The sequence below is a fragment of the Rhincodon typus genome, chromosome 2 (genome assembly GCF_021869965.1).
Source record: "Rhincodon typus isolate 14 chromosome 2, sRhiTyp1.1, whole genome shotgun sequence".
Taxonomy (NCBI): Eukaryota; Metazoa; Chordata; class Chondrichthyes; order Orectolobiformes; family Rhincodontidae; genus Rhincodon; species Rhincodon typus.
Window position 1 is genome coordinate 12,096,494 of NC_063333.1, and position 12,726 is coordinate 12,109,219.

Consider the following 12,726-nt stretch of genomic DNA (forward strand, 5'->3'; position numbering starts at 1 on the left):
AAACCAGCCCAGCTCGTCCCCGCCTCCCTAACCTGTTCTTCCTCCCACCTATCCCCTCCTCCCACCTCAAGCCGCACCCCCATCTCCTACCTACTAACCTCATCCCACCCCCTTGACCTGTCCGTCCTCCCTGGACTGACCTATCCCCTCCCTAACTCCCCACCTACACTCACCTTTACTGGCTCCATCCCCGCCTCTTCGACCTGTCTGTTTCCTCTCCACCTATCTTCTCCTCTATCCATCTTCTATCCGCCTCCCCCTCTCTCCCTATTTATTTCAGAACCCCCTTCCCCTCCCCCATTTCTGATGAAGGGTCTAGGCCCGAAACATCAGCCTTCCTGCTCCTATGATGCTGCTTGGCCTGCTGTGTTCATCCAGCTCTGAACCTTGTTATCCCAGTTCCTGTTTGGAACACATTGGAAAGACAGGTCCTGCAAGGACTGAAGAAGGACAAGAACATCACAATACTACCCACAGACAAAGGGTGCATGACAGTGATATTGAATAAAAGGGACTACATCTCCAGGGCACAGGCACTGCTCGTCGACGAAAACACATACCGGCCAGTACAAACTGACCCGACACTGTGACTAGGCAACAAAATCCTCTACACGCTAAAAAGACTTAAACAGACAGGACAGATCAACAAAGCAGACTTCTTAAGAATGAAACCTGAAGGAACCAACACACCCTGATTCTACGGCCTCCTGAAAGTGCACAAGCCGGAAGTACCCCTTAGACCCAGAGTCTCCCTACCAGGCACTCCATCACACAGATTAGCCAAGGAACTACGAAGGAGACTCAGGCACCTAGTCAACAAGTCACCCCACTCAATCCACTCAGCCCAAGAATTCCTCAACTCCAAAGACATAAGGACAGACGACAAAGAGACCATGATATCGTTTGATGTCACTGCCCTATTTACATCAATATACATACCACTAGCAAGGGAAACAATGACAACACTACTGGAACAAGAGCAAGACCCCAGTGAAACCATCTCCACAGACAACATGCTCAAACTACTGGACCTATGCCTCACCACCCACTTCACTTTCAACGGCCAAACATACGAACAAATCAACGGGACACCCATGGGATCACCTATGTCCGGACTCATAGCAGAAGCAGTGATGCAAAGAGTAGAAAGGACGGCCCTTCCGCTAATCCAACCAAAACTATGGATACGCTACGTGGACAACACCTTTGTCATCATTAAACGGACCAAACTAGAGGAGACACACAAACTCATAAACAACACCCTCACTGGAATAAAATTCACCAGAGAGGAGGAGAAGAACAAACAGCTCCCATTCTTGGACGTCACGGTAGAGCGCAAGACAAATGTGGAACTCCAAATGAACGTACACAGAAAAGCCACACACACGGACCAGGTACTGAACTTCAACAGTAACCATCCCAGCACACACAAACGAAGCTGCGTGCGAACACTATTTAAATGGACAACAGCACACTGCAGCAACACAGAACTACGCCAAGAGGAAGAAGAATACCTCTTCTGGGTTTTCAAGGATAATGGATATCCAAAAAACTGGGTCAGAAGATACCTACACAAACAACATGAGGAAGATACTACACGCCCCGACACACTCATCACACTACCTTACATCAGGAACACATCGGAACTAACCACAAGACTCCTACAACCGCTGGGCATCAGGGTGGCACACAAGCCCACATTAACCCTACGACAACTGCTAAGCCAAACTAAAGACCCACTCCCCGCCATGGACAGGACTAATATCATCTACAAGATCCCCTGCAGAGACTGAGAGAAACACTATATCGGACAAACAGGAAGGAAACTAACAACAAGGGTACACGAACACCAACTGGCTACAAAAAGACACGACCAATATTCACTCATCTCAATCCACATGGATAAGGAGAACCACCAATTCGACTGGGACAACACCAAAATCCTGAGACAAGCTAAGCAGTGACAGGCACGGGAATTCCTAGAAGCCTGGCACTCCACAAAGCAAGCCATTAATAAACACATAGAACTCGACCCCATATACACTCCACTACGAAGGAAAACCAGAAGTGAGGCAATCCAGTTCAAAGGACTCCAGAGTTTAAAAACCAAAACACACCGACACTTCATTGGAGGCTGCACTGAGGATGTTACCCAGCATGGCAATGAAACGTCTGCGGAACAACAAATCAGCTTGGTGAGCCAACCAACCTCAAAATAAAGGGTGACTTGGTGATGGGATGCTGGCCTTTGTGGAGTTATTTCAGTATGGTTAAAGAGAAGAATTAGAATGCTGTGGATCTCAGATGAAATATGCAAGGAAATGGACAAGAGATGGAAGAACAAAAACACAAATTAAGTTAAACAAAAGGATGGAAACCTAAACAATGAGCTAAGAAGCAAGACAGACCAGGCAAGAGAGAAGTGGTAGAAGAAACTACAAAATAAAATAAATTGTGAGAATGGCACGAGAGATTAAAAAAAGTACTAAAACTAATTGATACTGTAGATGGTATACTGCTTAAAGAACCTGAGCAATTAAAGAATAGGTGGAAAAAAGTTAAAGATCTGCATGACAAAAATGGTAAGCAAAATTATTTAGAAAGGAGAAGACATTTCACAGGAAGTTTTAGGGCCTGATCTTCTGGAAAGTGAATTATTCAAAGTCATGATACAACTGAAGCCAGGAAATGCAGAATGATATGATATCCCTGAAAAATTATGAAAGAACTTTAGTTGTGATCAGTTGGCTTCAGAATGAGTTATAGAACAAAACAGGCTACAGCACTGATGACAGCATCAGGCAAAAGAAGTACTTGTTTTCTCTTTCTGTTTTTTTTATATATCCAGAAGTGCTCTTCCACACAACTGATTTTGTTTCCCCATCACCAAGTCAGCTGCAGTATTCTTTCACCTATTAACCAACATCATCAGTAAATCACTTGTGTCTTCCAATTGACAACCTACTGCAAAGCCCATTAAAGGGCAATGCAGACCAAGGCAAAAAGAGAATAGAATAACAATGAGAAGTGTGCACCTGCTTTGTGGATTATGGAAAAGCTTTTGATTGGCTGAACTGGAACAAGCTGTTAAAAGTGCTCAAAGCTAGCAGAGTTGATTGGAAAAATAAAAGAATGGTTAGAGCTCTAAACATACCACAGACTGCTCCAATTAGAACAATATTTGGTGAACCTGGGTGTGGGGTAAGAAAAGGCTGTCTATCAGCATGATTGGTCTTTAACATATATGTGCAAGTCATGATAAAAGAGACACTATATGCATAAAGCAAGGTGTTAAAGTAGGAAGTTAACTGGTGAAGATAGTGAATCTGTGCTATGACACTTCTGTGAAATTCATGGGGTGCCAGACCCCAGTAGTTGTCATACAGAATGAAATGGTAAAAGCTAATTAATAAAAATGAATGTTAAAAAAAAATTTAACTTGAAAACTGAAAGACGTAATTTTGGGAAAGTAGAGATCGAAATAAATGGTTAACAGTTGGAATAGATATCACAGTTTAAGTACCTGGGACACATCTTGCCAGAAGTTAGTTACAGTCGTAAAAAATCAAAGTTAGCATAACAAAGAATTGCTGTAAGTAGCAAGTGTAAGAAAATTTACAAGATTGTGATTTGTAGTGTTTAGAAATAAAAAAGTAGGTTCCTTTATTCATTCATGGGATGAGGGCGTCGCTGACCAGGCAGCATTCATTGCCTGTCCCTAATTGTCCAGAGTCAACCACATTGCTATAGTCCAGATCAGGTTAGGATGGCAGTTTCCTTCCCTAAAGGACATTAGTGAACCAAATGGGTTTTTCCTGACAATCAACAACGGATTCATGGTCATCATTAGATTCTTAATTCCAGATATTTATTGAATTCAAATTCCACCATCTGCTGTGGCGAGATTCGAATCCAGGACCCCAGAACATTATCTGGGTCTCACGATTAGCAGTCCAGTGATAATACTACTAGGCCATCACTTCCCCTTAAAATCTAAGTCTTACTTACAGCTAGAACTCATTATTCCTAAGTGTGTGGGTCACATCATCACCACAGAAAAAGAAAATAAAAAGGAAAAATCATTTTGGTAAAGCTATAAAGTAGATAGGAGAAGCCCAAGGCCTGTGCCACAGACCTGCAGGCCCATGACTAGGTCGAAAGGAAGTTCTGGAAGGTATGTTTTGCTGTATGGGACTAAAATGTGGGAAAAGTGAAAATATTGATCGATTTGAAAGTTGTGAAATCTAGTTTTATATGGTCATCAAGGTCTACAGCACAGACTGAGGACCTCTGGCCCATCAAATCTGTGTGAGTCCGAATCAACTATGTAACCGTTCTAATCCTATTTTCCAGCACTTGGCAAACAGCCTATACGTCTTGGCATTTTGGAGAAGAATGGAACATGTCAGATGGATAGAGCACAAGACCAATGAAAAAGATCTCAGGATAATGAAAGAGGATTGATTACTTTTTTGACGATATTCACTAACAATAAGGTTGGATTGACCATATCACAAGGGTTGAGAACTTGTAAAAGTAAGTGATTGAAGGAAGGTTAGAGCACTCGAGAGCAAGGCAGTAAAAAGAATGATACTAGAGAACTTGAAATTGAAAACAAGAAACTCTTACAAGCAACTGGAAAAGAGAGCAATACCATGTTGGGTGAAAACTGAACTGAAGACATAGCATCATGCAAATTGTTACTAGAACTGCTACTTTGCAGTGATATCTCTATTGCTTCATTGTCTTAACCAAATAGATTCTGTCTTTGACCTCATTACATGTCCTCCAACTCCAGCAAATAGAACATAACCCTTAATCAATACTGCTACACTTCTTCCTGTCCATCCTTATCTGTCTTCACAAGCACCTGTTGAGGAATATTTTTACATCTGGTCTTGCCATTTTTTGAGAGAATTCCATTATTGCTTCAACATCAATTTCCTGCCAATACAGTGAGTTTACATCTCACCAAGCTTATTTAACACATTTCGAAGATGTGTTCATAGAAATGCACCAATTTTGACCTTACTGCACTTCCTCTTACTCCAACTCCATCTAATACCTTACAATTTCTGACACAATAGTTATGCGCCTCTCTCAATTCTTTGTGCACCTTATTTTTTTCTCTATAATGTTACCTTCTGATTCCTATCTGCCAATTAGTTTAATTTGTCCCTCATAATAATATTAGCAAATTGGCCTGCAAGGACATTGATTTTGGTTCTGTTCAGATATAAACCTTCAGCCTGTACAGGTCACATCAGTCTTTAAAGCTAGATTTCTTGCATAGGTAGGCCCATTGTTCTCTGCCTCACATGCCTTGCACAAATTCTGAAATGCAAGACAGCTTCAAGTTGGGTGCAATAGACCACATTTGCCACACAGCTTGTTTGCCTTTTGTGTCCTGGCAAGAGTGTGAATACTGTTTGATCCACATAGTGCTTGCAAATGCCAGCTACAACAGTTTTGTATTTCTCTTCCTCTGTAGTCTTATTGCAAATATTTGAAATAAAGAATCAATCTTACACACAATCTTAGTGATAATCAAATCCCAATGAAGGATCACCCTGTTTTCACTTCAAAGTTTTTGATATAGGGAAAAAGCTGTATTTGGTTGTTTTTTGGAAATGTTATGAATTCACTCAATGCTATTTATTTAGTTAATTTCTCTTCCTGAAGCCCTTAAACCAAGTGCTAACACAGTTCACTGATTTCTTAACATAGATTCCTTAAACTTCTCTTCCATAGACTTCCGCTTCTGGGCCTTTTCTCTGACTGACATTAAGTCACTCAAGATGTCTTCTGCTCTAACTGATTTGGAGACTGCTTAACAAGGCTGCTACTTTTACAGGTCTCTTTCTCTCAAAATGGTTTGCTCCACTCTCTGAAAGAAATTTGCTCCATCTCAGATCTCCTGGATGGAAGCGGGCACACCAGCGGCCCAGTGTGGAGCGGGGGTGGCGGCTTGGTGCAGGAGAGCGGTGGCAGCCAGCCGTCAGGCCACATTGAGGCCCCCTGCATTGGTCTGCCACGGAGAGCCTTTGGAGACAGACTGTGATGTTTGTCTTTTTAAGTTTGCTTCTTGTTTTTCCTGACCTATGGTCATACTATGTATAGCTGTAAATGTAACTCATTTTTTACTTCATTTTTCTATTCTGTAGTGAGGGTTTGTGCCTAGGTACATTTATACCTAGGATAGTGCTGTAAGTGGTGACTTATAAACTTTTCACTTCCATGTGACAATAAAGCGTGTTTGCTTACTCGTTCATTCATTCTTAAAAAAAACTTGCTTTCTGTTTCTGTCTCCCTGTTTCATAGGGCACCTTGTTGCTTGACAACAATTCTTTTCTCCCTCTTCTATCCTTGTTTCGAAAGTACTGAAATATTCATCTCAAGGGTTTTAAAAGCCACATTTAAATGCATACAAAAAATTCCCAATCCTCACTACTCACACAGCTAAAAGCTTAAACTAAAACTACGCCTTCTCTTATTAGTGCATAGAACATTAAAGTACAAATCAAATTCAAAGGTACGTATCATTTCTCCACCTTGCAGCCCAAGTTAGCAATAAAAAAATCACGAACCTTCACAACAACTTCATATGCAGGAACTACTTTTCTGCAAATAAAAGGAAGCTGTTCAAGATTTTCAGCTACTTTGAATTTAGGGGAAGTGATGTTGACAACCAGGTAACCACTGCTGACTGTTGTAAAAACCCATCTGGTTTGCTAATGTCCTTCAGGGAAGGCAATCTGCTGCCATAGACAGTATGGCCTACATGTAACTCTACACCCATAGCAGTATGGTTGACTCTTAACTGCCTTCTGGGCAATTAGGGTTGGACAATAAATGCTGCTTGACACACACATCCCATGAAATAATTTTTAAAAACCCAGAAAAATGGGGAGCATGTATTTCTCTGTCACTTTCCCAATGGTACCATTTAGCAAATCTCACCGTGATGCTACGAATCTCACCTTTCTTTTCCTCTTTTCTGTCTCCCTGCCAATTATTTTAACATTCCCCCAAAAATACTATTAGCAAACCATCCTGCAAGGACTTTTTAAAATTCATTCATAGGATGTCAATTCAGGCCAGCATCAATTGTCCATCTCTGATTTCCCTGAAACTAAGTGACTTTCTGGGCCATTTAAGGCAGCAGCTAACATTCATCCACATCATTGTGGTTCTGGAGTCACATTAGAATGGTTAATTTGGAAAAAAAGTTGATGGGCCAACCAATCAGCACTGCTTTACTACTCTGGTATAAATTATTGCGACTGTTTAAAATTTGGCATTCTTGCTTATATGTCATGAATGTAAAACAAAACATTTCAGCAATATGTTTCTCTTTTCAGCAATCTTCAAGTTCATCGAATCATACAGTATAGAAGAGGCCCTTTGGCCCATCAATCTATACTGCCAAAACAATACTAAACTATATGAACCCACCTTTCAGCAGAAAGCCCATAGCCTTGAATGTTTTGACATCCAAGTGTTCATCCAAGTACTTTTACAAGTTGTGAGGTTATCTGCCTCAACAAATCTCCCAGGCAGTACATTCCAGACCCCACCACTCTCTGGTTGAAAAGGATTTCCTCCCTTCTAAACCTCCTGCCTTTCACATCCTTGTGTTATTGACTCTTCAGAGGAACAATTGCTTTCTATTCACCCTGTCCATGCCCCTCACAATTTTATAAACCTCAATCAGGTCCCCTCTCAATCTTCTGTGCTCCAAAGATAACAACCAGATCTTATCCAGCCTCTCTTCATAGCCAAACTGCTCTATTCTAGGCAACATCCTGATTAATCTCCTTTGCACCCCCTCCAGTACAATCATATCCTTTCTATTGTGCAATGACCAGAACTGCACACAGCTGTGGCCTAACCAAAGTCCTGTGCAGCAGTAACATAAACTCCCTGCTCTTATAATCTTTGCCTAAAGGCAAGTGTCCCATGTGCCTTCTAAACTACTCTATTCACATGTCCTGTCATGTTCAGGGACTTGTGGATAAGCACCCCAAGATCCCTCTGTTCCTCTGAGCCTCCTGCCGTTGTACTCCCTAGTCTTGTTTCACCTTTCAAAATGCATGTTCACAATTATCAAGGTTAAATTCCAACTTTCATTGATCAACCCAGTTGACCAATCCATTTCTATCCTCCTGTAATCTAAGACCTCCTTCCTCACTGTCAGCCATCCAGCCAAAATTTGTGTCATCCACAAACTTACTTATCTTTCCCCACATATTCTTATCTCCTGCCTCTGATCTGCTGTTGTAGGCATAGCATTTATGTGGTTGATTTAGTGATGTTTTTGGTCAATGGTGACCTGTAGGTTATGGCCTATGAAGGATTCAGTGATAGCAATGTTGCTGGAATCTCAAAATGAGATGATTAGATTCTTGTAGAGATGGTCATTGCCTGGCATTTTTGTGACACTCAAAGTTCCCTCTAAGTCCACTCCATGGTTCTGAGCACGGTGATCAGCATCACATGGCTCTTGCCACATTCCAAAGCTGAATGTTGTCCACATCTTCCTGCAAGAGGGCATGAACTGCTTTAATTTCTGAGGAGTTGCAAATATTATGCAATCATCAGTGATCATCCCATTTCTGACACTGAAAGGAAGGTTACTGATGATAATGCAACTGAAGATGACTGGGCATTGCACTGATGTCCTGAGGATCATTGGTATCCAACAACCACAACCATCTACCTTTGTACTAGGTATGACTCCAGCCAGTGCCCCTGATTCCCAATGACTTCAATTTTGCTGGGGCTCTCATTTCACCTTCAGCTCCTTGGCCAATATTTGGATCAAAGCTTGAATGGTGTCTGATGCCACGTCATCTGGTGGAACCCAAATGGAGCATCAATGAGTGGGATTTTGATAGCCAGTGCCATTTGAAAGCACTTGTTGTATGTTGCTGTTCCTTCATTGTGGTTGGATCAAAATCTGAGAATTCTATATAACAGCACTGTGGTATATCTTCACCACTCATATAGCAGGAGCTCAAGAAGCCAACTCATTCACATGGGAAAGATAGGGATAGAGAATTACTGTTGGCCTTACCAGTGATACTCCTTTTCCGTAAGTAGATTAAACTATGATTGGTTCCATGACTTGATAGTAATGGTGTAGTGAAGAAGATTTGGTTAGATTGGGGTGGAATATGATACAGCTGTTTCTGATGTCCCACAGCATCTCACCCTTGCCTAATTTTGAACTGTTAGATTTGTTCTGTATCTATCCCATTTAGCATGACCATGTCATAATGGGAGGTATCCTCAGTATGAAATTGAAACTTTGTCTCTGCAAAGACTATGTAGTGATCACTCCTATAAATACTATCATAAGTCGGTCTAGCTGCAGATTAGATTTGTGAGGTCAAGAGCAGGTAGATTTTCCCTTGTGTTGGTTCTCTCATGGCATGTTGCAAGCCCTGTCTAGCAGCCATGTACCTTACAGCATGTGTATTTATAAAAAGTTTACCCTGCACTGTGGTCTGAAGTCTTTTGGAGCTTACTTTACTGGCCTTAGGAACGTACTAGTTGCATCTTGGAATGGTTTTCTGTCTCAAAGGTACATCTGTTAAAAAAAATGTACTGTAGGAGTGACTGTTGCAAAATGGTCTGTTGCTGTACACTTATGGCCATTATGTAAGGTCTAAATGAGAGGATTTTCCGTTATATGATATCTGAGGAATATGGATGGTGCTACAAAATGCGAGTATCTGATCTCAGATTTATGTTTAGAAGAGATTCTACTTAATATCTGGTATGTTGTTTTGCTGACCTTCCTTAAAATATTCCAAAGTTCACTGCCGTGAAGAAATTCATGAAAATATGAACAAAAAAGTGTAGCACCAAAAATTTATAAAGCTAGGAGTCTATAAGTGACTAAATTTGGTATGAAACGTAGTTGGCTAGTTAAACGGCTAAACTCTAATTCTAATTGCTAATGGGGTTGCAAAAATAATCATTGAAGTTTGATTTTTGGATCGAATAAATTTTCTAATTAATTCAGAGCTTCTAACCACTAATAGCTCTTCAAACATTTTTCCCTCCACTAAAATACACTGTTCTGTACTTAAATCTTACAGTAAGGGAGCAGTTTGCTCTCAGGCACTGTCAATACTATGTTATAAGATATATATGACTAAAGGAATTCAATACCTTCTTATCTTCTCTTTCAGAACTTATTTGCTTCAGGAATTCATTAGTTGCTTTGTAAAATGTGTCATGCCTGATCTGACTCATCTCTAAATCTTCATATTTCATTATTGATCAATATATGAAACTCATTTAAGAAAGTCATTCTGAATGTTCTTGTCTTATAAACCAAAGATGCAAAGGTTTGTTATAGAATCACAGAACGTTTACAGTACTGAAGGACGTTCTGACAGTTTACAGATAAATTTACACAGCACAGCGTTAAGAGGGGCATTTAGTACACACGGCAGAAAGTTTTGAAAATGGGAGAAACAATAAATGGGTTCCTGTTTGAATGAGACGACTGTGACTGTATTCCAGTGCATTAAGAAATGTAGGTTAAGGGTTAGAACCAAAGATACAAATTGCCACAATGGTGGAAATTAGTTGGTGAAAGAATGAGATTAATTAATATGTGGTTGTTTAATAACTCTAAGTCTAGGTTTTAAAGCCTATCACTAACATCATTAACAAATATATCCTTCTGTACTTTGTTTATCTTCTTGCAATGTTAAATTTACATTTATGACTGAGCACAAAATACTCTGCTTTAGGGGCAGTATTATATGTCTCCAGGGCTCACCTGGAACACTGAGTACTGCAGCAACTTTTGTTCCAGCTGCTTCACAAGTATACATCCCACTATCCGCTGGGGTGACATCACAGATTTTCAGTTTTGCTACATTCCAGTCCTGGTCAATAATCACGCGATGACCATCAGCCTGAACCTCTTTGTCATTTCTTCTCCACACAGCCTTGACTGGTCTGGAGTACTGACAGATAAACTCTGCTGTACCATGTTCCTCTCTAATGATATCTTCCATTTCGCTTACTATCTCAACCGTTGGATCTGTCAATCAATATGCCACAGGAGATTTATTAGCAGCACTGAAAAAAAGCCCAATATTTGAAAGTTAATTTATCCTGAACACATAACAATATTAGATATTGTAGAATTGACAACCTATATCAGTTTATTTGATTACTTCCTGGTTCACTGATGATAATTCACATCACAGTGCTGAAAGTAGAAAGTGTCAGCTACAGCATTTAATTTATTTTGTAAGGTTACTAATAAGATCACAGCCAACACTGAGATAAATTTAAATTGAAAAATATATTTGTAATAATGTATGGAAATCCAAACTTACAGTAAGTAAAAGCTACCAGAAATTTTGATAGAACCAGCTAAACTTATTTCATGAGACTTTGAACATCATTTAAAGATGAAATGTAACTACCTACATCATTTCATAAGAACTCAAGGATAGCCAGGAACAGAAAAAGGTCTTGACATTCAACAAGACATTCAACATTTCAACTGATTGCTCAGTCTGGTGGAATTTTCTGATCATTTATTTCTCAAATCCCTGATGAAAGGAATCTCCTGACTTTTCCTTTTACTATTAACTTCTTAATAATTTTGTAAACCCTCTATTACACAATACACATTGATTGGAGAACACGTTCTTGTCAATTCTTCCATAGAAAGATGCATGTTCCTTAAAGAATGCCTCTGGCAGTAACTGAGTAAAGTTAGACTTAAACACATTAAAATTACTCTGTTCAACAATTTTATTGCTGCCACTTTGTATTCGCTCAATTCCAGTGTGATTAACATTAATAAGTCATTTAAAATGTATAAGTCAAATGGTTAATCACGTAACTCCTGTGAGCATAACTGTTGTTAAACAATCAACAGCAGAGCAAAAAAGTCCATTTATCAGACCAGGTCCTGAACATGCTAGTTACCATAATAATGGACTGATATGACCAGACTTTGATGGAAAGATGTTTCTGACAATATCAAGGTAGCAATGTAATTGCGACTGAAAGTTATGAATACTGTTAATGTATTATCAACCAACCTCAAGTTCTGGCAGAAGATCCAAAAGAAGGCATACAATCTAAAAAGACCATAATGTTAAGGCACGAAGATTGCTGTGAGGTTGTTTCATGGATCATTTAATGGTTGTGAAAAAGGTTAAAAGTTTTATGCAAACAAATGAATGCCCTATGTTGCAAAATGTTAGTAGGATATAGCAAGAAAGGTACAAAAGACAACTGCAGTGTTATGTCACCCATGGAAAAGAATGCATCTCAGGAAAGAATTTCCAAAGGCTAAATTAACCTTGGAAGCTGGTGGAAAAGCAAGAATGAGAACAAGAACTGATATGTTTAATTAGTGTTCTTACATCAGAACTCTCATGAGCAAACTGAATATAGCAAGATCCCACAGATGGCAAATGAGATAGACTGCTTTTTGACAATGAAGTGACAGACATATGAGCATTAATGCTAGGAAACTCTTTGCATTGAAACTTTTATGTTCACTTAACTAAGCAGATGAGACCTTGTTTGAACATCTGATCTGAATGCCAATTTGATTATGACTATAGAATATACACAGCATTTATCTTTAGCTACAGTTTAAATTGTACTGTGGACTATTAGGAAATTAAGAATTAGTTAAAAAAATACTTACCTGGACCTCTTATTGACATGATACTT

General features: G+C 39.7%; 1 protein-coding gene across 1 annotated transcript in view; it reads right to left on the reverse strand.

Annotated features, from left to right (window-relative positions):
• Window positions 1–12,726, reverse strand: part of obscnb (obscurin, cytoskeletal calmodulin and titin-interacting RhoGEF b) — a 583,513-nt gene that overhangs the window by 167,001 nt on the left and 403,786 nt on the right. The window contains exon 52 of the mRNA XM_048618408.1: window positions 10,799–11,065. Coding sequence (XP_048474365.1) covers window positions 10,799–11,065 — 267 coding nt within the window. The remainder of the gene's footprint in view (window positions 1–10,798; window positions 11,066–12,726) is intronic.